Source organism: Vicugna pacos, chromosome 16 (genome assembly GCF_048564905.1).
Source record: "Vicugna pacos chromosome 16, VicPac4, whole genome shotgun sequence".
Taxonomy (NCBI): Eukaryota; Metazoa; Chordata; class Mammalia; order Artiodactyla; family Camelidae; genus Vicugna; species Vicugna pacos.
In genome coordinates this window covers 2,501,326-2,527,533 of record NC_133002.1, presented here as the reverse complement: position 1 = coordinate 2,527,533, position 26,208 = coordinate 2,501,326, and the positions used below count along the sequence as shown (strand labels likewise).

Genomic DNA, 26,208 nt, shown 5'->3' with positions numbered 1-26,208 from the left:
GGAAACCAGCAGCCGACTTCCTATTGGTGGGCAGGAGGGGAGGGGGAGGAGGACGGGAGGGTTGGCTCTCCCCCGCTCACCCCCCTATTCTGAGGCTCAGCCCTCCTCCGTGCCCACCCTCTCTGGGCTCCGGGACTGGAGGGGACCCCTGCAGTCCCTAGAGCTGAGGCCAGTGGGGACAGAGACTATGAGGCAAGCAGCCCACCGACCCAGGCCTCCTTAGGACCAACCCAGCCACCCAGCAAGCTGGCGAGCAGCAGTGGAGAGAGGAGCAAGGAATAAAGGACCACAGCAGACCTTTGAGGATCACCCTTAGCAGCTCCTGTGGACCCTAGCCAGGCTGAGGGGTCCTGATGGATGGCCAGACTTGCAGACGCTGATGGACACACAATAACAGCAATGCACACAGCAGCACAGCACTGAGACACTCAGACATAACCAGTGACAGCATCGCACACTGCCACAGCCCTGCAACACAGACACCCACCCCAACACACACACGGAGACAACTGGTAACTCTGAAACAGGCAGACGGTGACACCCAGAACCACCACCCACCAGCACACAAGTGGGGGGTACCCATCCTCTAGACACATGCACGGAAGCACTGACCGGCACAGACAGACCTGGAGACACACGCACACCCGCACCCAGGCGCTGCTGTCAGTGGCCTCTGCGTATCCTCCCCACCCCCACGGGGACACCCTCGCTCTTCCACACACTCACGCGCACACACAGCCACGAGCAAACAGCTTGCATCTCCCCAGCTCCAGCTCCGGCAGCCCCGATTCCTGCAGCCTCCTTTGTGGGTGAAGAAGAACTCGGCCAACCTTGGATGGAGCTTTGGTGAAGCCAAGAGCTCAGAGAGGAAAGGGTCTGGCCTGGTATGACCCTTGCCAGCCCCTCTACCTGGCTGGGTGATGTCCCCCTGTCCGGGTCCTGGGGCCCCTTGGCAGAACCATGGAGCAACTGACACCCCTCCCACGGCCGGGGGACCCTGGAAACATGGAGCCCTGGGCACTGGCCACTTGGCAGAGCTGGACTCCACATAAGGGGGGCGAACCTGGAGGCGCATCCCCCAGCATTGCTGACACCCCGGTAGCTCTGCATGTTGGAGAACTGAGGCCTGAGGAGAGCTCCGAGCCGGAGGGAGCCCAAAGATCCAGGCCTGTGGGGGGCATTGAGCCTGAAAGAGCAGAAACTGGGCTGCCCAGCCTGGGGCTGGGAGTGCTGAGCTCCAGACCCAGCTGCCAGAAGCTAGAGGACGAGGAGCTGGAGGCTTTCCCTCAGGTAAGGGAGCTGTGGGTGGCTGGGGTTTCTGAGGCGGGGGCTCTCCAGCCTGGGCACGACAGGCAGCTTCACTACCCACCTCTCTTCTCCTGGCCTGTCTCCGTCTGCGGCTCCGTCTCTGTGACTGTCTGTCCTCCATTCTTGGGGCAGGAATCTCAGTGGCTCCATTTTTTGCCATCTGTCTGTCCTGACTCTCTCTGCCTGTCTGCCTACCTCTGGTCCTCCCCCTTCCCTCTTCCTCTGTGAGTCTCTCTCTGACAGTCTGTCTGTGTCTGTTTGTCTTCTCCGCAAATCTCTGTCCTTGGGGGCGAGAGGGTACCAGGGGTGTGTGGAGGTGTATGGTGGAATCAGAGTCCAGAGGAAGCAGATTCAGGGGAGGGGGCTCCGTGCTGGGCTGAGCCAGAGAGGACAAGGTTTGGGGTGGGTGTGAGCAGTCTCCTGCAGAAGACGGAGGGAGCAGGACTCTAGGGAACTTGGGGGCCATAAGGAGCCTGGAGGAGTGGGAAAGGGAGCTCGGGCTGGCATTTCCCAAGAGGGCAAGATAGGCAGGGAGGAGAAGAACTGGGGACTAGCACAGAGGGTCTCAGGGTTGGGGGATGCTAGTGTCGGCAGAGAGGACTAAACAGCCCCTTCTCCCGGTTCTCTTGTGCTCCCCTCCGAAGGCCTGGGACATGGGGGAGAACCTCATGTCTCCTTGTATTGTGGAGGGGGAAAGGCTTCCATATGGAGGGCTCTGACTTCCAGAGGTAGGCTGGGTCCTTGAGGAGCTGCGCCCTGAGCTGGGTGGTGTCTTTTCCCACACCAGGGCAAGCTGAAAATGGGCTTTGGGGACAGGCCCAATCTGGAGCTGCTGAGGGCTTTGGGGGAGCTGCAGCAGCGCTGTGCCATTCTCAAGGAGGAGAACCAGATGCTGGTGAGACTTGGAAAGCGAGTCCTGGGTCCTGGTTGGAGCTGGGGGGAGGCAGACTCAGACACCCTGGCCCTCTGCCTCAGCGCCCTCCTCCTCCCATGAACATCCCCCTCCAAGTGGGAGCTCCATGGAGCGGACATGACCTCAAGACCCAGAGAGGGTGAACCCCCACCTCACTGTGGGGTTGCCGAGGAACCCACTGTGAGCCCAGGGCTCTAGCCCTGGCCTGGGTTGTTAGGACTGGGTCTGGGGTAGGAGTGCTCCCCACATGCCCCAATTCTGGCTGACCCCTTGTCAGAGGAAGAGCAGCTTTCCCGAGACGGAGGAGAAGGTGCGGAGGCTGAAGCGGAAGAACGCTGAGCTGGCGGTCATTGCCAAGCGCCTGGAGGAAAGGGCCCGGAAGCTGCAGGAGACTAACCTGAGGGTGGTGAGGATGGAAGGCCTCTGGATGGAGGCTGGGCGACTGGGAAGAGGGGAGCCAGGGCTGGGCCTCAAGGGTGGGGCTTGGGAGTCAAGGACCCTTAACACTTACAATGCTTAGAACCTAGGAAAGCAGGAACCCAGGGGCCGAAGTGTAGGAAGGGCAAAAGCCAGCCAGGCTAGGAGGCTGAAGGTTTCTGGAGCTCAGGAGGGAGGGAAAGGCTGGGCAGGGAGTTCCTGAGCAGGCAGGGAGCAGGATTCTGGATTACCACGTGCTGGTGTTGGCTGCAGCCTCCCCCTGAGCTCCTCTCTGGGTGCAGAGCTGGCAGGGGCAGGGATGACAACCCATCACAGTGGCAGCCTTCAATTAGCAGCATCCTTTGGGTCTAAACTAGGATGTGCTGTTAACCCTTTCACTCCTGCTTGAAGATTGCTGGGATAGAGTAAAGGTGAGGCTGCTAGTCCCCTGAGGGTTGACCCAGTATAGAAGCAGGAGGCCATACTTCTAGGTTTTCATCCTTACCCCTCCTTTGGGAGGAGCTGAGGAGTGGGAGAAGTGTCCTATCCCTCAGGTGACAGTTCACCTTACCCCTCCCCTGGCCAGGTGAGTGCTCCTATGCCCAGTCCAGGGGCCAGCTTGGAGTTGTGCCGGAAGGCCCTGGCCCGCCAACGAGCCCGGGACCTCAGTGAGACAGCCAGTGCCCTGCTGGCCAAGGACAAGCAGATTGCTGCCTTGCAGCGGGAGTGCAGGGAGCTGCAGGCCAGGCTCACTCTGGTTGGCAAGGTGCGAGGAGGCCCTGGTCACCCCTTTCAGCTCAGCCCGACACAGGGCCTTCTGCTTGGCAGTGTGGGATGTGGACGAGATGTTAATGAGATGCAAATGAAGAGAGAAGGTGGAGGCTGCTCGGGAGTAGGTTCCCCTGGCAACGGCCCAGGTGGGGTGGGGGAAGGAGGCTGAACCGATGGGGGTGGAGCCATGAGTCCCAGACCTGGGAATTTCTGTGCTCCAGGCTTCAGGCTGCATGCCAATAGATCTGGTTGTGTGAATCCACACATACCACACACTGGTGTGAAGAGATGTTCACAAGGTATTTAGCACAGTGCCGGGCACACTGTGAGTGCCCAGTAAACGAGTTCCTTGGAATGTTTGCACACAGGCTAGCTGAAGCATGTGGCTATGTACGCATGCACCTATGACCAGGCATGTCTGCATGGGAGGATGTGCACGTTCCTGCGCACCGGAGCCCCTCCAGCCAGGCTGAGGGCGGCCTCTGTTGGGGATGGTGTGGGGCGGGCAGGAGTTAGGCCCAACTCTCCTCCTTGTCCCCCGACTCCAGGAGGGCCCCCAGTGGCTCCACGTGCGGGACTTCGACCGGCTGCTACGCGAGTCCCAGCGGGAGGTGCTGCGGCTACAGAGGCAGATCGCCCTGCGCAACCAGCGGGAGCCGCCCGCGCCGCCTGGACCTCCGGGCCCCGCCGTCCCGGCCAGAGCAGGGGCGCCTGCCCCTGGGGCTCCGGGAGAGGTGAGGGCCGGCGCAAGGGCAGGTGTGTAGGTGTGTATAGACAGGGGTGGGAGCGACTCGGGGGTCTCCCCCTGCACCGCGCTCAGAGCCCCGACGACGCAGCGGTGGCGGCGTGCGCACTGCAAGGCCTGGGGGCTCTCCAGCCCCCTCGGGCTCGTACCTGCGCTGCACCGGCTCCCGGGGGCTCGGGGTCCTCCCTCCGCGGGCCTGCGGCTCGCGAGCCCGCCCCGCCGCCCCTGCCGCGCCGCGAGTGGTACGGCCCGGCCGCAAATCCCTGGTTGCCCTGGCAGCCGCCCGGGGCCCAGCCCGCGCCTCCGCCTCCCGCAGCCGCTGCAGCGCGGGGACGCCCCTTTCAGCGCCCTCCTGGTCCTCCAGGCCCGGCCCGGCTACCCGCGGGCGGCGTGTGTCCGTCTGGGCTCCAGGTATGGGCGACCCTCGCTGGGCGCCGGGCTTAGGCGGCCCCTGCCCCCAGGGTTGGGGACCCAGCCCGGACCCCCAGAACTTAGAGGTCTGGCTCCTCTCCATTGTCTGTACTGGGCAGCACCCAGGTCTACCTCCTTCTGGGAAGAGGGGAGGGAGAAGAGACTTCATAGCGATCCAGGCCTCAGGATGCTTCTTGCTCAGATTTTGTCTCTCTGCCTGGTCCAGGGAGGGAAATGCATCGACCCATGAAGACCTGTCCTCCCAGAGAGTTTGCACGGATAACTGGGACATGCGAGAGGGTGGGCTTGAGGGAAGCTGGGAGGAGGGTGTGGCCAGGTCTGCAGGGCTCTCCGCCAAGCCCAGATTTGGTGGATCCATGACCCCTAGCTCTGGGGACGCTGCATCCCTGGGGGCTCAGACAGCTGCCTAGTTCTCTGCCAGTCACTGAAGGACACCCGGGACAGTATTGAGTGCAGAGCAGCACTGGAAGCTAAAAAGGGAAAGCTTTGGCCTGGATAAGGGACCCATATCCCAGGGCAAGCGTGGATCTCAGGATCTCAAAAAACTACGTTGTTTAGAGGACACAGGGGTGTCTGATGGGAGGGAGTGGGCGGGGATCTCTTTGCTGACTGTGAGGTGCTTGGGAACCCCCCTCAGACAGGCTGGGCTGGGGGCAGACTGCCCTAAGGCCCTGTTCTCAGGTGCCAGCCTTCTGCCTCTGGCCATTTCCAGGCCACGCCCCAGGAGGATGTGGAAAACCCACCCGTGGTCCTAGGGGACCCAGAGAAACAGCAGAGGGTGCAGCAGCTGGTAAGTCCCAGGTCAAGGGTGGAGAAGACCTGTTGTGGGTAGATCTGCCTTCCCACACGAGGAGCTCCATTCTGACCCCACAGGAATCCGAGCTCAGCAAGAAGCGGAAGAAATGCGAGAGCCTGGAGCAGGAAGCCCGGAAAAAGCAGAGGCGATGTGAGGAGCTGGTGAGCTCTTGAGGGCCTCCTGGAGGCCAGCTCCTCCCTTCCCTCCATCGGACCAGCTGGGTGGTGGGCTCCGTCTCGGCTCTGCTGCCTTCCCTCCTGCCCTGAGAGCACGCCATCCCTCCCTTGTGCGGGGCTCTCCTTTCCAGGCTGATGCAGGTTCCAGGTTGGGGAGGGCAGGGTCCTCTGTGTAGGGGAGAGGAGGAGTGTGGATGCTGGGACCCTCCCCAGTGTCCTCTGGTCTCTCAGGAACTGCAGCTGAGGGAAGCCCAGACTGAGAATGCCCGCCTCGTGGAGGAGAACTCTCGGCTCAGTGGGAGAGCCACGGAGAAGCAGCAGGTAGCAGCTCTGCCCAGGTGCGGGGCTGGGCTCCTGCTCCCGTCCTGGGCCCCAGGCAAGGGGCTGTCCCCTCCACCACCCCACCCCGATCTGGGCTAGAGTATGAAGCCTGCTACTCCCCCACACCCTCGCCCCACCCCCATGAGGATGCTGAGGGGATGAGGCTCACACACCTGGCTCCCTGCCACTCTGGCCTTCCAGGTGGAGTGGGAGAATGCAGAGCTGAGGGGCCAGCTCCTGGGGGTGACACAGGAGAGGGACTTGGCCCTTCTCAAGAGCCAGGGCCTGCAGAGCAAGCTGGAGAGCCTGGAGCAGGTGCTGAAGGTGAGGGGACCGTGTGTGTGTGTGTGGGGGGGGGGGGGAAGGGTGCCGGTCCCTGGCACGGGGAAGAAGGAGGACAGTGGCATATACCCTTTATTGGGCCCTGGGGTCTAAGGCTGAGTCCTGGTGCCGCTGGCCCCTTTCCTTCTCTAGCCTCAGTTTCCTTTTTAGCAGAGACTATCTAGAACACATGGTGTCTGAGGCTTCCTCGTGACTTAGGTCTTCTGTAAACACAGTAGAGCAGGGCTCTGGCCTTGACCCAGGCTCTTGCATTTCAGCACATGCGGGAAGTGGCCCAGCGGCGGCAGCAGCTGGAGGTGGAGCATGAGCAGGCCCGACTCAGCCTGCTGGAAAAGCAGGAGGAGGTCCGGAGGCTGCAGCAGGTGGGGCAGGGTCTGGGGGGGGGCAGGAGTGGGGGAAGGGTGATAGGCTGCCGGACCCCAGCTTAATCATCACCCAGCCGATGGGCGTCTACTAAGAACCTAGTGGGTAGCAGGCACAGGGAGGACCGTAAGGGGCAAAGACCAGGTCCCTGACCAATCAGCGCATAAACAGATCCACGCATGAGGTGGTCCCAGTCATTGACGAGTCAGTGGGGGAAGGGTAATGTGACACAGAGTGGCTGGGGTGGGGTGAGGGGCCGCTGCTTTAGAGAGGTCAGCCTTGAATACCTCCCGGGCCAGGAGGAGCCAGCTGATGAGCACCCCTCATGGGGTTGGGGAGGGGAATAGAAGTGCCAGGGCCCTGTGGTGGGAAAGAGCTTGGGGGTCCAGACCAGGTCACTGGAATATTGTAGGCTGGACAGAACAGCAGGAGTAGGCAAGAGCCAGATCACCTCAGGCCTTAACGATCTTGGGAAGTTTGGATAGCTTGCTCTCTGAGTGGTGAGAAGCTGTTGAAAGGTCCTGAGCAGGCGCATAGCGAGATCTGATCCCTCATTTTAGAGGATCGCGTTGGCTGTGCTGCGGAGGGTGCCGAGGGAGTGGGCGTGGAAGCGGGCAGTCAGGTGGGAGAAGATGGCTGTCTGGACTAGGGTGCAGAGATGCAGGTGGAAACGAGTGGACGGATTTGAAATTTATTTCGGAGACAGAATCGATCGGACCCACTGCAGGATTCCAGCTGAGGCCCCGCTCTTTCATCCCTTTGCTGATTAAATGGAGGTCGAGACTTTTCATCCCCCAGGAAGGAGGGAGGAGGGCAGCAGATTTGAGAGGTGGGGAATCCTGAGTTCTGCATTCTGTGTTGGCCAAGTTTGGGTTGTGTGCTACACACTCAAGTGGAGGTGTCCATAGACAGCTGGGTTTATGAGCCCAGAGTTGTGGGAAGTTGGTCTTGTAGATCGTTTTGGAGTATTCGATGCGTCTAGTCGCATGACTAGACGGGACCCTTTGGGGGAAGAGTGTAGAGTACGAGGCAGGCTTAGCACTGTACCCTGCGGCACCCTAACATTCAGAAGGGGTAGAAGACAAGCAGGCTGAAGAGGCTGAGAAAGGACAGAGAGAGAGGCAGGGGACCGAAGGAGGAGGTCCTGGGGAGAGAGAAGCGGAATAGGCCCCTCTCCTTGACCCTCTTGCCTTCTGGCCTGAGGTAATCTCCAGGGTGCGAGTCAGGAGGGAGAGACCCTCAGCCCCTTCCCAGCACCCCGCCTTCTCTCCCCTCCTCTCTCTTCCTCTTCTTTCTTCTCCCCCTTGGCCCTTCCTCCCCTCCTCCCTTCCGGCCCTCCCTATCCCACCCCCATTCCTCATCCTTCCCCTCCAGCATGTTGCCTCCTCCCACCTGTAGGCCCAGGCAGAAGCTCAGAGGGAACATGAAGGGGCTGTGCACCTGCTGGAGGTAGGGTCCCTGGAGGTGGCCGCCGGCTTTGCCAGCTTGAGGGGAGGCTGGGGAGGTTCCAAGAGAGCTGGGATGAACTGCCTGGGTGTCAGTGTGGGTGTGGAGGGTATGGGCCTCCAGGAAGGGCCCTTAAATGCTATAGGGCCTGGGGACCTTCCCTCCACCATTGACCGACTTCTCAGGCCAGAGCACAGTTGGGCAGAGGCTCCTGGGTCTGGTGGCAGCTGCCTCCCATCGCCACCCACCTTAGAGGCTGCCTCTGCCCTGAAATGTCCTTCCCCTTAGCAACTGCTTAGTCAGTCCTGGGAGCTGACGGGGTGGCGTCCACCGGGGCCCCTCTCTGCTTCCCTCGCTAAGTGATGACCACAGGGTAAGGATTCTAATGTTTCCTCTGTGCTTTCCTTTCCTGCCACAGTCTACCCTGGATTCCATGCAGGTACAGCCTCCTGACCCCCCACCTCCTTGGGGGGTCCCCTCCCCAACACCTCTCCAGACTGGCTGAGCTGCGTCTCCTCCCTCAGGTCCAAGTGGTCCCGACTCTCATGTCCAATGGCGGGGGTGTGACCGGTAGCAGACCTGAGAATCCATAGATGGGCTAGGCTTCCCGCAGGACATGTGGGCCATCCCCTCATCCCACACCTGCCTCTGTGCCTGGCAGACACAGGGCTTTCCCTCCCCTGAAACCTAGTCACTCAGACCACGAGGATGTTCATCACCAGTCAACCTGTGATCCCCTTCACGGGGACTCTCCTGATACTTGGGGAAAATTCTTGAGAATTGGCTCATTCCCATCACAAAGATGCCCCTACTGACGTGTGGGATCTCTCTGGGCCAGGATTTGGGTCACTGACTGTGGGAGGGTTACAAACTATGGAGCTAAGAAAACTTCTGAGGTGATACTGGTGGTGGTGATGGGGGTGGGGGAGGTGACCCTTTTGGCCTAGAAAGCAGCCAGAAGCAGGAAATGGCCCTGCTGGGGGCATGAGGGTGTGCGGCGTGAGGCAGGCTCCAAGCCTTCTCTGGGACAGAGTTGGGAGTGAAGGTGTCCCACAGCCCCAGGTCTTCACCCTGAGGCAGACACCTTGCAGGGCAGTGGGGCAGCCAGGCTGAGGAGGGGTGTTCAGACCTGGGGGCTGGGTGGATGTGATCTGAAGCCCCACATGGGGCTGTGTGGTGATGACCCAGGCTGGATCGGGCAGCCTGGCTAGGCCTGGTGGCTCATTGTGGGTCTTGGCCCAGGTCCGGGTTCGAGAGCTGGAGGAGCAATGTCGCAGCCAGACTGAGCGCTTCAGCCTCTTGGCACAGGAGCTCCAGGCCTTCCGCCTGCACCCGGGTCCCTTGGATCTGCTCACCTCTGCCCTGGGCTGCAGTACCCTGGGGGACCGCCCGCCACCCCCCTGCTGCTGCTCCACCCCCCAGCCCTGCCGAGGGGCCGGCCCCAAAGGTAAGGTTGACCCCAGTGACATTAGCCTGGAGTCCCCAGGCCTGGGGCTTTTGTATGGAGCAGAGTTCAGGGTCAGCAAAGACTAGCAACTCACCCAAAGTCACAGAGCAAGTTAGAACCAGGTCTGGCTACAGCCAGGCTCTGATAGAGAGAAAAAAAGAACCTGGAGGAGTGGCTGTCCCAGGGTCTGGCCCAAGCATCTCAGGCTACTGCTCCTCCACCTCCAAGACCTCTGTGGTCATGGCTGGGAGGTGGGCACCTGGGGTCAGTAGCTGGCAGTGTGGGCTGGTGGAGAGCCAGTTGGACATCAGTCAGGTCTGGTGGTCCTGGCTCCACTCAGTCCATGGTGCTGTGAAACCTCTGGGGACCCTGTGTCCTAAGCTTAAGCCAGGAGCATCCAGTGCATCTCATCAGGCTGCTCTGAGTGAGGGTCCTGCAAAATAACATATGTGATCACCTCCACCTCCACTTAGTAAGTTCCCCCAGTATGGAGGGCCAAGCCCCCAGATCCAGGAAGACCTTTGGTCCCTGGTCACTCCTCAGGCCACAGACCCAAGCCCACATGTCATCTTCTCTTTAGATCTTGACCTCCCACCGGGCTCCCCAGGGCGCTGCACTCCGAAGTCTTCCGAGCCTGCCCCTGCCACCCTTGCTGGGGTCCCCCGAAGGACTGCCAAGAAGACAGAATCTCTTTCCAACTCCTCTCGTTCTGAGTCCATCCACAACAGCCCCAAGTCATGCCCCACGCCCGAGGTCAGTGCTGGGGAGGGGCCTGAGGTCTGGCTCCGCCTTGGGGAAGGGGGAATGGGGAGGTGGCCCTGACCTCTTCTAGGGTCCCCAGGAGTTGAGTGGCTGCTGGCCCATGTGGGGTCCCAAGGGGAGCCAGGCCCCGTGGGAGAGGCCAGTGGATTCTTCCTGGTGGGCAGGGAGCTTAGGTGGGGCCCACCCCTGCTCTCCGGGACCTGCCACCAAGCCCTGCCTTGGGGCCGCCCAGCCCCGCCCCTCTGGGACCCAGAGAGGCCCTGGAGTCCTGGGCTGGATGGAGAGAGACACTTTGGCGCCAAGATCTGCATAATGAGGCTGTTCAGGAGAGTGTCTGTAGCAGGAGCAGATGGTTATGTGAAATGGAGCGCAGGTTCCAGGATTCAGATCCCAGCTTTGTTTTAGGCAAGTCGCCGACCCCTTCTGGGTTTCAGTTTCCTTGTCTGGATTGTGAACTAATAAACCTGTCTGGTAAGGTTGTTGTGAGGATTACGTGAAAAAAAAAAATCCAAGGATGGAGCCTCCCTCAGTGCAGGGCACACAAGAGATGCTTAACATATGGAAGCTATTATTATTACCCAGTTCTTTGGTATCACTCACAACTCTTCTGATGTCCTCATCCCTCTCTAACTCCCAAACCCCCAAAAGTGGAGGGGGCAGGTCAGGGGCAGCCCTGCTGTCCAATGTTGTGGAGAGTGGTAGAACCCAGCCCTGGGCCTCTACTGCCCCCTTGTGGGATAGAAAGGTGGTGCTGGCTGTGGATGCCCCCATTCACCATCTTAGGACCCTCCCCACAGGCACTTCTCAGCCCCTCTACCTCTGTGCTTCCAGCCCTTTAAGGTCAGAGTGCTTTGCTGTGCCTTTACCTTAAGGAGATAAACTGTCATTGGACACCCACTGCACACCGTTGTGGCTGGCGCCCCTTTGATGGGGAAAGTGGTCTTATTTACTGGTGCGGCAGAGGCCAGGGCTCAAGGAGGGATCCAGGTTATCCCCCCTCCTTCTACCCAGGGCATCAGGGCTCGGCCAGGACCTGCTGGCTCAGGTGCTGATTTAGAAAACATGAGGGCTCATCACTGCTCGTCTTGTCCAGCATGTGCTTAACTTCTCTTCTCAAAATAATGCCTCCTCTATCTGCTTTGCCATTGGCCCTGCATCATGGAGAGGACTGGTCCTTTCTGTTTGCCCCCAGGTGGACACAGCCAGTGAGGTGGAGGAGCTGGAGGTGGACAGCGTCTCCCTGCTTCCAGCAGCGCCGGAGGGCACCCGGGGAGGAGCCAGGATCCAGGTCTTCCTAGCTCGCTACAGGTAGGCCCCTCCCTGCCGCTCCCCATTCCCGCAGCATTTGGGGTGTATCGGAGGAAGGGGGCGGGTGAAGATAGCAGCACCATCTGGAGATGGTGGGAGTGATTCAGGGATCCCAGTTGGACACGTCCTCTTAACCTAGTTGGGCTGAGGTGGGCACAGTGAGTGATCCACTTGGTTAACAGTGCACAGCCAAGTCTCATAGAGGCCAAGTGCATTGGAGGAGAGGATACAGGACCCGGAGGGAGAATGTCAGTCGCTGTCCTCCTCCTCTGCACCTTTTCCCACAGCTACAACCCCTTCGAGGGCCCCAATGAGAACCCGGAGGCAGAGCTTCCGCTCACTGCTGGCGAGTACATCTATGTCTATGGCAGCATGGACGAGGATGGCTTCTTTGAAGGTAGGAAGGTAGTGGGGATCGTTCTGTCCCTTCCCCTGCTTTTAAGCTCCTCTCCCCAAAGACCCCCACCCATCCGTATCCTCTCAGCCCACTGTAACTTCTCTAACTCAGCTAAAAGGTGTACAGAGACCCAGCAGCCTGCGGGGAAAGGGTACGGGAGGACTCTGGAAGCAGCTGGTCCGACCCCAGGTCTGCCCCACGTAGGGCAGGACAGGGCCACCACAGTCCATATGGTGGACAGAGTGTCACAGGGAATTCAGCTAAATTCTCTTCTGCACTGGCAGACAGGGCGTGGCAGTGCTTAACGCTAGTGACCTAGGTCAGGCGTGGAGCATAGATCTGATGCTGGACTCCAGTCTGTGTGGGAAGAGGAATCAGGGGCCAAACCCAAGCAAAGGATGTTAGCAAGTGGTTAGCAGTTATCAGGGCCCTGGCAGGGCGGAGCTTCAGGGCAGTTCTCCAGTGCCTGTGGGGAGATCGGGCAGTCGAGGCAGATGCCCCATTACTGAAACTGAGCAACAGGGCAGGGCCTGCAGAAGAAAGGGCTCTGGGAGACTCCCCAGGGTGGTCCTGGCCAGGCACCTGGCTGCATCCTTCCACAGCGGGGAGGATGGCACTGCGGGGAGGAGTCCGGGGTGAGATGTGGACAGGGCAGGGCGAGAGCTGTAACCTTGTGTGGGGATTTAGGAAAGTGGTTTGGTCTGGGTCTGTAACACCCAGAGCTTTGAGAGTGTGAGGCCAGGACTTCAGAGCTTGCTCCTCCCTGGGCCCCATGCCTGTTATTTGAGTAGGTGCTAAGAATGATAATAAACAGCTAAACTCTCTATAGGGATGGATAATGGAGAGCAGGATTAAGTAGCTCCCAGGAAAATGACTTTTTTAATGAAAAAAAATCAAAACATCAAAAACGGGGAGATAATTAGGTTTGTGTGTTTGTTTGTTTATTGGAGGCATTGGGGATGGAACCCAGGTCCCTGGGCATGCCAAGCCCTAGGTCTGCCACTGAGCTCTACCCACCACCCCAAACATAAGTATTGACTCCCCGAAAATCACTGGAATTTGAACTATGCCATCTGGAATGACTGAAAGACACGTAGACCACTGGGTGCAAGGTGCTCTATTCCTCATCATACTTTGGCTAAGTGACTGCTTCATCCTCGTCTGGTCCCACCTGGACTGCTCTCTAGGGCACGAGCTTCGGAAGCAAGAGACTGACTCTGGCCCAGGCTCCAGCACTAGCCTTTCAGGGCTGTAGATCTGCTTAGTGTGATGGCTCCGACCTTTAAGGTCGCACTCCTTAGTGTTGGTGGCTGTGTTGATTTCCTAGGGTTGCTGGAACAAATTTCCACCAACTGGAGGGCTTAAAGCAACGGAATGGTGTTCCCTCAGAGCTCCGGAGTCTGAAATCAAGGTGTTGGCAGAGCCAACCCCCTCCCCCCCCGAGGCTCTAGGGGAGATTCGGTTCCTTGTCCCTTTCAGTTTCTGGTGGCTCCAGGTGTTCCTTGCTTGTGGCCACATCACTCCAGTCTCTGCATCCATAGTTTATTGGCTCCTCTTCTTCTCTTGGTGTCCCTCCCTGTGTGTCTCTTATAAGGACACTTGTCATTGGATTTAGGACCCACCCAGATAATCCAGGATGATCTCATCTCAAGCTCCTTAACGTAATTGCCTCTGCAAAGACGCTTTTCCCAAATAAAGTCATAATCACAGGATCCAAGGTTTAGGATGTGGACATATTTGGGGGAGGCCAGCTTTCAGCCCACCGCAGTGCTTATTTTATCCAATTTATTGAAAATCTCTTTTGTTTTCTTCTTCAAGTTTCCTTATTTTTTCTTTTTCCCTCCTAGCATAAGCAGAAAGAGAGGGTATTGGGGAAACTCACCTGCCCTTCTGCAGCTCAGGCCAGCCTACACCCGCCCTCTGCCCTAAGCCCTGGCCCTGCTCCTCCTTCCTCCCAGTAAGGCACACAGCTGCCAGCTTATCTGTCCCCTGGGAATCTTTCTCCTTCTCCCAAATTAGCTGTGATATGACAGGCTGTGTCCCCAATTTCTGCGTTCCTTAACAGCTCACAAACAAACAACAACAAATGTTATATAATACTCTCATGCCGAGTGTTCAGGGGAACTGGCACAGGGCCACAGAACTTACCTCTGGTTGCTGTCTGGACTGACTGCCAGTGATGCTCCTGGATCCAGGCCTGCTGTGGGCCCCTATCCCTTCTAGAGCCCACAGGGGACTCTCTTCTCTAGCACGTCTGTCTTTTGTCCCTAAAGATCCCTTCCCTTATTCTGACCAGAGGGGGCTTCCCTCTCCCTTCGAGGATGTCTGTTTTCCCTACAGAAGATGAAGGGTGCCCCTGCCCTCACTCCTCAGGCCTGTGTAATATGACAGTTTTCAAACGTACAGAAATATTAAAGAATGCTACAGTGAACACCTATGTACTCACCACTGTAGATTCAACGGTTGTCAGCATTTTGCCATAATTGCTTTTTCTATGTGTGGGTTAAAAAAGAAAAACAATTTAAAAGCAAGTCGTAGACAGATGACATTTTACCTCGACACCCTTCAACATGCATCTCCTTAGAACATGAGCGTTCTCCTACATTCCTGCAGCATCAGCATCACCCGGGAGCTTGTCGGAAATGCAGACGCTCAGCCCCACGCAGACTTAGCTGAGTTAGAATCTGCGTTTTAACAAATCTCCGGGTGATTCCTCCGCACAGTAACGTCTAAGCCGCACTGTCCTGTATTACCGCGGTGCTCTGAAAATGAACCCTAACGCCCTAATGCAGACCTTGACCGCTCTTGCCGTTTAAAAGTGCTGACAGGTCACTGTTGATCCGACTCAAATGCTTACGATCGCCCACTAACTGTTGCTCAAGTGCACTCATTGGACTGCGCGGTCTCTCTGCCTCCTCTCTGTCTTCCCCTCCCTCGCCCTCCCTCTGCCAGGAGAGCTCGTGGACGGCCGAAGAGGCCTGGTCCCTTCCAATTTTGTAGAGCGGGTGTCCGACGACGACCTCCTGACGTCCCTCCCTCCGGAGCTGGCCGATTTGTCCCACAGCTCAGGCCCCGAACTCAGCTTCCTGAGCGGAGGGGGGGGTGGCAGCAGCAGTGGGGGCCAGAGCAGCGGGGGACGCAGCCAGCCAAGACCAGAGGAAGAGGCCGCAGGGGACGAGCTCGGTCTGAGCCCCCCGCCCGAGGGCCTGGGGGAGCCCCCAGCTGTGCCTTACCCCCGAGGTCTGGCCATCCTCAAGCAGCTGCCCCACAGCGTGGTGCTGGCCTGGGAGCCGCCTCCTAAGCAGGTGGAGCTGCGGGGTTACCATATCTGTGTGGATGGGGAGCTGCGTCAGGCCCTGGGGCCCGGGGCGCCCCCCACGGCTGTGCTGGAGAACCTGGACCTGCGGGCGGGGCCCCTCCGGGTTTCCGTGCAGGCCCTGACCAGCCGGGGCAGCTCTGACCCTCTACGCTGCTGCGTGGCGTTGGGTGCCCGGGCCGGGCTGGTACCTAGCCAGCTGCGGGTCCATCGACTGACAGCCACGTCTGCTGAGATCACCTGGGTGCCCAGCAATAGCAACTTGGCCCATGCCATCTACCTCAATGGGGAAGAGTGCCCCCCTGCCCGTCCCAGCACCTACTGGGCCACCTTCTGCCACCTGCGGCCTGGTACACTCTATCAGGCCCGAGTGGAGGCTCAGCTCCCACCTCGAGGGCCCCGGGAACCAGACTGGGAGAGGCTGGAGCAGCAGGCTGCCACCCTGCAGTTCACCACACTCCCAGCAGGTATGCGTGCTCGGGCACCTGGTGTCTGTAACATTCGGGAAGAGGGTGTCAGGCCACAGGTGCTGGTGGAAGGGGAGGCTGTTGCTACTTGTGTTTTTAGGGACATGGAAAAGTGGGCTGTTACCTCTGGCGGTGAGTGTCCTGCATTAGCGGGTCTTGTGCCCCCTTCCTGCAGGCCCGCCTGATGCCCCCCTGGATGTGCAGATTGAGCCAGGGCCCTCCCCTGGAATCTTGATCATCAGCTGGCTCCCAGTAACGATTGATGCTGCTGGCACCTCCAACGGCGTCCGGGTCACAGGCTACGCCATTTACGCTGATGGGCAAAAGGTATGGCCTGGGGACTCTGCCCATCTCTACTCTAGGAGCAGGATGTAGGTCTCTCCTTGCCATGCTCAGAGGCCTGGTCTCCCCAGCCTGGCACAGAGATGCCCGGCATTTGGGCACTGTGTAACAGATTGGTTAAGAGCATGCGCTTTGGTAGCAGGTGACTGGGATTCAAAAACTGCTCCACCACTGAAGCCACGTGGCCAGGAGGCTCAGATGAGATGAGGCGCCAAAGGCTCAGTGCAGTGCCCGACATAATGCTGCTGTCATGGTGTCCTCACACTTGGCCATCTCAGCCTCCCTTTCCCATCCTGTGCTCCCTCCACCCTGCAGATCATGGAGGTGGCCTCGCCCACAGCAGGCAGCGTGCTGGTGGAGCTGTCCCAGCTTCAGCTGCTGCAGGTGTGCCGCGAGGTGGCCGTGCGCACCATGTCGCCACACGGCGAGTCGGCCGACTCCATCCCGGCTCCTGTCGCCCCAGCCCTGGCCAAGGCTTGCTTGCCAGCCAGGGTCTCCTGCCTCTCACCACGACCAGGCTCAGAGGCCAGACCACCCCTTGCCCCAGCCTCCCCAGGTCCTGGGGACCCTAGCTCTTCCCTTCGGTGCCCTGACCCCCGTGGAACTCAAGAACCCCCCGGGGCCCCCCCAGCAAGCCCTTCCAGAGAGACACCAAAAAGATCCCAAGCGGAGCGCCCAGCACCTTGCTCCCAGGTACCTCGCTGGGGAGCGGAGGAGCAGGTGGAGGCTGGGAGAAGGGTCTGGGGCTTGGACTCTTCCTCGGTACCTGCCATTCCAGGAGGAGGCCGGGGCAGCTGCACCGAATGCCTCAGGGGACAGGAAGGCCAGTGAGCCATCCTTGGAAGAGCAAGTTCCTGGCCCTGCTGTTTCCTCCCTGGCCAAAGAGGAGGCTGAGCAGACCGCGGGAGAGGCCCTCCCGGCCCCTGGCTCCACCCCGGCCGCGCTGGCCCAGAGGCTGCCCTGTGCCGAGGCCTGCCGTGGAGGGGACACAGGGTCTGCGCTGAGGCCCAGGGCTGAGGTATGGGGCTGGGGACACACTGGGACCCCTCAAGGAATCGGGGTCCTCCTCTCTGCCTCTGCCAGTCAAAGTCTGGTTACCCACTCTGTTCCCTGCTCTGCTCTGGCTTTGTTCTATGCTGTGTATGGCTGTTTCTTTGTCACTTTATCGTTCAGATTTCTTTCCCTCTTGGCTGCCATCCTTCTTCCTCACCCCCAGTGTGCATCTCCTCCATTTGAGGCATGACCTTCTCTCCTGCCAAGGGACCCCGTTCATTCCGGCTGGGGCTGACCCTGCCCGAGTCTGCCCACCCCCTGGGGTTGCCTCACTGCCCTCCCTTCCTCCTTTGTCTTTGCTCTTGCAGCGGGAGGACACAGCAGAGCTCGGGGTCCGTCTGGGGAACTCTCTTGTGGACCATGGCCGCAATTCAGATCTGTCAGATATCCAGGAGGAGGAGGAGGAGGAGGAGGAGCTGGGTGTCAGGACTTGCTCTTTCCAGAAGCAGGTTGCTGGCAACAGCATCAGGGAGAAGGGGGCCAAGGTAACGGGGTGAGGAGGGGCTGGTGGGCCCTAGACCCCTGGTTCCAGGGACCTCTACCCCACGTGTCAGCAGCTGCTCCTGCTGCCACCGAGTGCCAGAGGTGGTCTAGGTGTGTGGCCCGAGCCCCGTCCTGTGCCTCAGATAGGAAGTGGCTCATGCTTTGCCTCTGCCCTCCTGGGAGGAAGGGAAGATGAGGCGCTCTTTTCTGCATCTTCTCCTGCTCAGACCCTCCAGAAGCAGTGCCCTGGCCATCTGAGAGCCTGATGTTGGGAGCTTCCAGGGAGGGGGCGGGAGGCCTCCCTGCTATTACAGGCATAGCCTGCTCCCTGATGCTCTTGCCTCTCGGAGGGTCCCAGCGTCCGTTCAGCCTCTTCCTTGGGAGTGTTCCCTAATTCTTCCTCTCGCTCTGCCCTGGATGTGCTGCGTGGCTTGGGGCCAGGCCTCTCTTTCTGGTCCTTCCTTTTGGAGGAAGCTGAGGGAGGGCTATGGGGTTGCCTACAACCCCTGCCCTCATTTGAGGGCTAAGGTCACAACTCTGTCCTTTTCCTACGGACCTCTCTTCCCTGCTACCCTCCCCCCCCCACCCCTAGCCTGAGCCCGAGCCCTGCTGTGAGACTGACAGCGACGAGGAGATCTTGGAGCAAATCCTGGAGCTGCCCCTCCAGCAGTTCTGCAGCAAGAAGCTCTTTAGCATCCCTGAGGAGGAGGAGGAGGAGGAGGAGGAGGAGGAAGAGGAGAATGCGGAGAACGAGGAGAATGAGAAGAGGCCAGGGGCAGGCTGTTCCTTCCGAGACCCTGGCCCACCTGAACCTGCATTGCTGGGGTTGGGCTGTGACAGCGGTCGGCCCCGAGGACCTGGTCTATGTCCCTTGTCTCCTGAGCCCTCCAGAGCTGGGGACCGCCCAGAGGACATGCCTGGACTAGTTGGTGGAAGCAGCTGGAGAGGAAGAAGTGGGTCTCCTGAGAAGCCCCCAAACCGCAGGCGGTCCCCAGATCCCCGTGAACACTGCAGCCGGCTTCTCAGCAACGCCGGGTCCCAGGCCTCGGGACGACCAGGCCCCGCACGGGAGAAGGGTAGCCCCACTGTGGTCGAGGGCAGCAGGGCTGGACCAGAGGCTGGTGGGAGAGGGCGGCCAGCTCACTCGAGGAAGTGCACCCGTGGCCGGGCCCCAGAATCCAACCTGGCCAGCTGCCTCTCCCCGAAGTGCTTGGAAATCAGCATCGAATACGATTCTGAGGAAGAGCAGGAGGCGGGCGGCGGGGGCGTCAGCTACACCGGCTCCTGCCACCTCGGAGATGGGGAGGCCTGGGGCACAGCCCCCGTAGGAAGGCCGCGGGGGCCTCCTAAGGCCAGTTCAGGCCCCAACCCCTACCCACGCCTCCCGGCCTGGGAGAAAGGGGAGCCAGAGCGGAGAGGCCGCAGTGCAACTGGCAGAACCAAGGAGTCACCCTCCCGGGTCCGTGCCCACTCCCCACCCTGGGCAGCCCCCTGCCTGCTGCCACCTGGTGGCCCTGCTTGCTGCCCACCGGCTGCTCCCATTCCACGCTGCCGCGTCCATCAGCAGAGGTGGGGCCGGGCCTCCGGGCTCCCTCACCGCCTCCTCCCGCCCACATTCCACTGCTTTGCTGCTTCTGCCGATTGGAACTGGGATGCACAGTGTTCCGCTGTCATTAGTCACCAGCCAGCCAGGCCCCTGCCTTCGGGCAGGGTGGCCCCTCCCTCTGCTTAGCTAATTACATCTTCAGGACACTGAGCGTGATATCCAGCATCACCCAACCCTGACGCCGAGAAGAGGCCCTCTCCCACGCTCCTTGGCCAACTCTAAGATCTAACCTTAGTCCCCTCTACTGCACTCATCTACTAAGGTGGCTGGAGCTGGGGCCTCCCCTCCTGCCCTTCCTCCCTCCATGGGGGTGTCTGATGTCCCCAGCGAGGCTGGGCCACGGCTCCAGGAGAGGAATGTGTGTCCCTGCTCTGCTGTGCCGCTCACGCTGCCAGGCTGAGCTGGGGGAGTGCCTGCGGGTCCTACCCCTGCTGAGGTGCCCGCTGGAGGGATGGTGTGTCACTTCTGCCATCTGTTGCACTCTCTTTGCAGGCAACAGAGACTGGGGAGCCCAGAGGGCAGGCTGGCTGTGGGCGGAGGGGCCCCCTGCGGAGAGGGGCCCGGGGGTCCAGGCCAGGCCCCACCGAGCTGGGTGAGCACCTGATGGGGGCTGGGCTAGGCTGAGCGGGCAGCCCTGCCCCCTTGATCAGCACTTACTGCCGTTGCTCTCCCCCACAGCCCCTCCGAGGAACCCTCCAGAAGCAGCGCTGGCTTACCAGGACCTACCCATCAGGGTCTTTGTGGCTCTGTTTGACTATGACCCCGTGTCAATGTCACCCAACCCTGATGCCGGGGAGGAGGAGCTCCCCTTCCAGGAGGGCCAGATCCTGAAGGTGACTGACTCACTGCCAGGTCCTTCCTCCCTCCTTCCCTGCACTGGAGGGATGAGAACGCAGCTTCTAGAGCCAGATGCTGTGGGGTCGGGTCCTGATGCTGCCACTTCTAGCTGTGTAACCTTGAGTGGATTAACTAACTCCTCTGGGCCTCGGTTTCCTCACTGGTGAGAGGGGGGTAATGTCAGTGTCTACCTCACAGGGTTGTTTGAGGATTAAATGGCTCAGTGCCCATAGAACGCTGACTGACTGTTAACATCATAGCTTTTATTGTGCCTCCAAGCATTTTTTGAAGGCTTTTGGCCATTGCTCTGAGGTCAGGGAGATCTAGTCTGGGGTGGGCTGGGGGAATGGATGTGCAGATAGTGGGCGATGGTCATGCGGAAAGGGCTGTTTTCTCTCATCCTTCTGATCCTTATTTTTGGCCATTTCCTTATCTCCTGTACCATGGCGTGCTGAAGGCAGAGCATTCTCCTGTAGTCCCAAGTGTGGTGCTGCAGGTTCTGGCCTGGAGCGCAGGGAGCAAGCTCAACTGGCCTCCTGAGATAACTGGTCTTCTTCACCTCCAGGTGTTTGGGGACAAGGATGCCGATGGCTTCTACCGGGGTGAAGGTGGGGGCCGGATGGGCTACATCCCCTGCAACATGGTGGCCGAGGTGGCTGTGGACAGCCCTGCCGGGAGACAGCAGCTGCTCCAGCAGGGTTATTTGTCCCCTGATGTCCTTGTTGAGGGTCCAGGTATGACCTGCTCCTGTCCCTCACCCACCTCTCGCCACCCCATTTCCAACTCAAACCCTGGCCCCACCCCAACCCTGGCCCAAGCAGTTTGTCTGTCTGGAGTGGCCTGGGTGCCTCATTCATCCACCGGCAGAGCCACTGGGGCCTTCAGGGACTAAGGCGAGTATGGCCACAGCAGCGAACTTTCCACATGGAATGGGGGTCTGTTGCAGAGGAGATGGGCCATGGATTTTGGATCCTGGAGGTTGGGGATGGGAGAGAAAGGCCTTTCAGAAATTTGAGTACAGGAACCCTGGCACAGCCCCAGAGGAGCCTCTGGAGTCACTGTCCTATCTCCCTCCCTGCCTCGGTTTCTCTTACATGTCCTTGCCTTTCTGGACCAGGGAACGGTCCCTTTGTGTACTCCACAGCCCGCACAACTGGGCCTCCCCCCAAACCCCGCCGCTCCAAGAAAGGTGGGTGAGACCCCCCTTCTCCCTCGGGGCCTGTGGATGAGGGGGGTGGAGGGCACTGCTTGGCTCTCTGGGGAGATGCAGGTGAGGTCCTGAGCAGGTAAAGGGAACCAGGGCAGATCTTCACCCACAGCCATCCCTTCCAGTGGGGAGCTTCATTCTAATGGGGATGGGGAGCAGTTTGCTGGGACCTCAGTTCCAAAAAGCACCCCACTATAAGTTCTACGCAACCTGGAGAAGTCACCTACCCTTTCGGGGCTTTAATTCCTACCAAAGCTAAGGGGCTGGGCTACTGTGCTCTCTGGGTGTCCTTCTCCTGCAGCCCTTGGCTGAGGCTGAGCATCCTGCCTGCCCTTGCTCCAGCCCCCACCTGGGATGAGGAGGGACGCGAGGGGCGGGGCTCATGGGCACATTCTCTCCACAGCTGAATCGGAAGGCCCTGCGCAGCTCTGTGCAGGTGAGGGGCCATCCCTGAAACAGAAAGAGGTGGGGCGGGGCGGCCCCTCTGGCCTCTCCCCAGGGCCTGCGACTAGTGGGGCGTGGTGGATAGGGTCAGCAGGCCTCTGTGTGGAGGATAGTATAGGGCGGGGGAGCCTAGGAGAGTCCTGTGTCTTCTCCCCCACCTCCTGCAGACCCACTCCAGCGGGTCTCCTCTGCTGGCCTGGAAGCTCCCCGCGGCATGGTGGCTGCCTTTGACTACAACCCCCGGGAGAGCTCCCCCAACATGGACGTGGAGGTGAGGGCCCTCTGAGAGCCCAGCCAAGGCGGGGGGTGGCAGGGCCTCCCTCCCTGGACCTGATAACTGCCCCTTGGTCTCTCCATAGGCGGAGCTGCCCTTCCGGGCAGGGGACGTCATTACAGTGTTCGGGGGCATGGACGATGATGGCTTCTACTATGTGAGAACATGGGGGTGGGGGAGTGCCCCTGAGGCGGGGAAGGGGGATGAGCAACGTCTCCTGATGGAAGCCTGGAGGAATGGACTAGGTCACCTTCCATGATTGTGACCTTGAGCCCGGGTGGTTCCCCCAGGGCTTCAGAATCAAGGGGGTGGAGCTGAGGCCTCTTTCCTGGTCTCAGTCTCACCAGCATCTCCTCCTCAGGGGGAACTGAATGGACAGCGGGGCCTGGTTCCATCCAACTTCCTGGAGGGCCCTGAGCCTGAGGCAGGTGGCTCAGACAGGGAGCCTGGGACACCCCAGGCAGAGGGGCAGGTCAGTGAGGACCTGGGCTCCCAGTTCAGCAGTTGGCTCTCCTCACTGTTGGTGTGGTGGTGGGGGCAGGACGGCGTTGTGGGAGAGGTGCCTCTGGGCTGTGAGCCAGGTGTGCCCTGTGCCCAGGGCGGAGCTGCTGAGCCACATACAGCCAGAGGGCGCCCAGCTGGGGTGGCTCCCTCCCAGCATGTGCCCCTTTCTGAGGAGCGGGGAGGCTGCCACCTCTATCTCCGGCCCATCTGAGCTGGCTGCCCACACCCCGGGCCAGTGCAAGTGAGGGGCCCTGTGGAGAAGGACTCCAGATCTCCCCCCACCTCTAACCGTCATAGCCCCCATTACAGTACGCCCCCTGCCCCCTTGCTGTATCTCCCTGTCTCCCAGGTGCCTTTTAAGGCCAGTTGCCCAGCAAGGCCCAGCTTCTTGGGTGGGTGGAGTACAGTGAAGCTCCAGGCTCACAGGATAGGGAGAGGATGAGGCCAGAGCCCCCAGTGGAAAACCCTGGGCCTCCATCTGCAAAGGGGCTTTGCAAAGCAGGGCCAGCCCCTGCGACCTGGTGACCTGGCGACCTGGTGACTGGGTGGAGAGCATGTGGGTCTGTCCATAACCCATCTCCTCTCTTTGTCCCCTGTTCTTCAGAGAACGAGGAGGAGAAGAGTCCAGTGCTAGATGGAGATAGATATATGTAGAGAGAGCGACGTGTAAGTGGGGACTGAACCCCATGTCCATGTGACCCTGCTCTTTGTGGCACTGTAATCAGACAGCGCTCCTTTGTCTCTGACACTGGAGCTGACCTGGCTTTCCCCCGCTTCTTCCAGGGAACAGGGGAGGGAGATCTTGCCGTGATCCAGATTCGGTTATAGGATCATCCACTCCCCTTGCCTTACTCCGGGCGGTGCCAGCTGTCATAGGAATACATGTCATCATAGTATATAATGTCCCATGTTAGCTGACTTCTCATATTCTATAGCTCACGCAGCTTATAGAATATTATGTGACATCCATACTGTGACTCGTCAGTATATTATGATACTGTATGACTATGGTATTATAATATGGTTATTATTATTGGTGACAGAAGGTTGATGCTATGATGCCACCAGTAATAATAGTCTCCCCACCCTTGTCCTCTGCATCATGACCTGTTAGGGGATCAGATGCATGATTTTATATCCAACTCTCAATTTTCTCTGCTCGGGGGAATAAAAGAGGAGGCTTAAACAGTTGGAGTTCGTAGGTAACCCCAAACCATTCATCTCTGCGGCTCAGAGACCCCTTCCATTTGTTTCCCCAGCAACCTCTCCCTTCTGGGAACCCTGGGAGGGAGTGGGAAGGGCCTGGCCCCTGCCACCCAGCCAATAGCCCTGGCTGGTTGGCAAGAGATTCTTTGACCTTTAGGTGCTAGGAGACCTCTCTGTGGGCAGGCCCTGCCACATCGCCAGGGTCTTGAGTGTGGGCCCCAGGCTGGGCACCTAGCTCCTGCCTCCGGCCTGGGCTCTGTGATTGGCCCTGCCAGCAGATGGCCAGGCTCTGGTGGAAGCCGGAGTTTGAGGAACGGAGTTGGGGGCAGGGGTGGAGAACGCACAGGCTGGCAAGACCTGACTGGGTGGTACCAGGCACAGGAGGGGATGTCAGCGATGTTGGGGCACTTCCTGGTGGCTCTCCTGTTTGCTCAAACCCTGCCCTCAGGCCACTAGCAACACAGTCTGGGTGGGTGGGTGGCAAAGGGAGCCAGGAGTGGGCAGGGCCGCCTCCGGGGTGATGCCCAACTGTGAGTGTCCTCTGCCCCTGGGCTCCCTGCAACCCTCTCGGGGGCCATTCAGGGAAGAGTCTGGATCTCCTCTCTCTGGAGTGGGCACTGGCTCCACTCTCTGAAGGCCCTTGGACCCTGCATCTGCTGGCCCACGTGGGCATGCTCCTTCATCTGAGAGGTGGTGCGGAAACTGCCCTCCCTGGAGTGTTGGGAGGGGATGACGTGGGGGAGCTGGAGCATCTGTCCTGAGGGTCAAGTCCAAGGACGCTGTCAGCCCAGCATCCTACAGAGGATCAGAGTTTACTGGTTAGCTAAAGGGCAGAGAGCCAGAGGAAAGTAAAAGGTAGTGTTTGCTTTTAACAAAGCAGACTGGGTAGTATGTTAAGTGTTAGGGTGGACTAGGGAAGAACTCAAGACGGGCAGAAATTTCCTCTTGGACTTTCTATGTCAACATCCATTTCAGTTTTGGACCTTTCACCAGAGTGCTCATGTGATGGAGAGGAGGAGCTCTGCCCACCCATGAAGTTACTTCCCAGACCGACAGGTCTCTGCCCGGCTGCTCGAGAAAGGCAGCTCATCCTCTGAGGTTCCTGGGGCCCCACAGGAGTGTGAAGTGCAGGAAAATGGAGTCCACTTTGTGTAGAAAGCTAACCCATCCTATTTGGACTCATAGAGTGAACCGGGCCAAAAAGAGGAGGTGTGACCCTCTTGTCTACACTCTATGACTACACCTCCTCACTCCTCCAAGTCCTCGGGCCCCTTTCCTCTGGATCTACCCTGAACCTGCTCTGAGGTCACCGGGGATGCCCCAGTGACTGGAAATCCGGGCAATACTCTTTCAGTCCATGATCCACTCACCACTCTCCAACACTGGGAAGGCTTTAGCCACTGCCTCTTTCCAAGGAGCCTCTTCCCCCTCGGTTCCAGTTAAATCTGTTCCTCTTCCTGCCTTCTCTCTTGGGACTCATGGAACTGTTACCCCAAAAGGGAAAGGGAAAAGACTCCAGCTCTTGTCACACCTGAAAGATAAGACAACAGGAGACAGCGTTGTGCAGCAAAAGATTTCACAGGATTTACTCAGGAAAAGGAAAAGCACTCCTCCGAGAACCGGGGGTGGGCAGGTCCAGGGCAGACAGCAATGGTCTTTGTCTCCCTTCCTCTGCTACCCTCGCTTACAGGTGGTCTCTTGACTGGCTGACGGCTCTTGCCCCAGAGTGCTCAGTCGTGCCCGGCCCTGGGGCGCATGTCTTTACGCATGATGCACACAGAAAGACCCAAGGAGGGGGGGCTAAACTGCAGTGCTAATAGCACTAGGTCACATCTGGTTGGGTCCTTCTTGCTACCCCACAGTCTCCACCCTTGGGTTCTAACCAGTTTCTTGCTGGCACTCGTTCAGAGGAAGTAAAGACCCTTTATGCTGCAGGCGGGCACACTGCCATCTTCCAGACCCTCCTCCCTCTCCTCCACCTGTCTGCCCGGTACCCCCACTTATCTAACTGCCTAACAGTCTTCAGGTAACAACTGTTCAAACAGAAGTGTGGGGACCATGGCTGCACCTTCACTCAAACTCCAGTGAACCTGAGCCCCTGACACTGATGGAATCATCACGTCTCGAGCCAGCATCACCTTCTCACCTGGATTTGTGGAGCAGCCTCTCCCTGCCTGACTGCCGTTTGCCCCTCCAACCCACTCCACCTGCTGTGGGGCCACTGGCGAGTGTGCAGAGCAGAGCCTGTCTAGTCCCTGCTGACTGGGCTTCGGTGCTGTTCTGCAGCCCAAAGCATGGAAAGGCGGTTCTTTTCAGAGCTAACTCCTCCACCAAGTGACAGTTCGTGCATCCCCGGTGAAGACCGTGACGGCCCCGAGGGTGCATGGAGCCTGGTAAGAACTTGTCTGTTGGGAACGTTTAGGGTGAATCTTCCTTTTATTCAGTCGGTGCTGTTTAGTCTTAAAGTCGTGTTTGATTCCTTAGGGGGAATGGTGTTGGTATTATTCTCATCACCTCCCACCCCC

At 59.4% G+C, this 26,208-nt stretch overlaps 1 protein-coding gene across 1 annotated transcript; it reads left to right on the top strand.

The window, feature by feature from the left end:
- Positions 1-960: 960 nt before the first annotated feature.
- Positions 961-24,739, top strand: TSPOAP1 (TSPO associated protein 1). The gene is made up of 31 exons (XM_072940184.1): positions 961-1,290; positions 2,096-2,203; positions 2,499-2,627; positions 3,225-3,404; positions 3,958-4,143; positions 5,299-5,376; positions 5,460-5,543; positions 5,790-5,879; positions 6,081-6,203; positions 6,479-6,583; positions 7,983-8,033; positions 8,449-8,469; positions 9,273-9,477; positions 10,058-10,230; positions 11,432-11,547; positions 11,835-11,944; positions 15,903-16,054; positions 16,385-16,762; positions 16,848-17,087; positions 17,431-17,607; positions 18,198-19,064; positions 19,704-19,803; positions 19,890-20,044; positions 20,614-20,782; positions 21,166-21,237; positions 21,659-21,691; positions 21,867-21,970; positions 22,059-22,130; positions 22,335-22,445; positions 23,082-23,143; positions 24,659-24,739. The coding sequence occupies exons 1-30, from the start codon at positions 961-963 to the stop codon at positions 23,109-23,111; spliced, it is 4,749 nt and encodes a 1,582-aa protein (XP_072796285.1). The 3' UTR covers positions 23,112-23,143; positions 24,659-24,739.
- The last annotated feature ends 1,469 nt before the right edge of the window (positions 24,740-26,208 follow it).

Excerpts from the sequence above, each read along its gene's own strand:
- TSPOAP1 (XM_072940184.1), top strand. The coding sequence starts at position 961 with ATGGAGCAACTGACACCCCTCCCACGGCCGGGGGACCCTGGAAACATG. Across the intron at positions 3,405-3,957 it reads GGCTCACTCTGGTTGGCAAG|GAGGGCCCCCAGTGGCTCCA; the intron begins GTGCGAGGAGGC and ends CCCCGACTCCAG. Across the intron at positions 16,055-16,384 it reads TTTACGCTGATGGGCAAAAG|ATCATGGAGGTGGCCTCGCC; the intron begins GTATGGCCTGGG and ends TCCACCCTGCAG.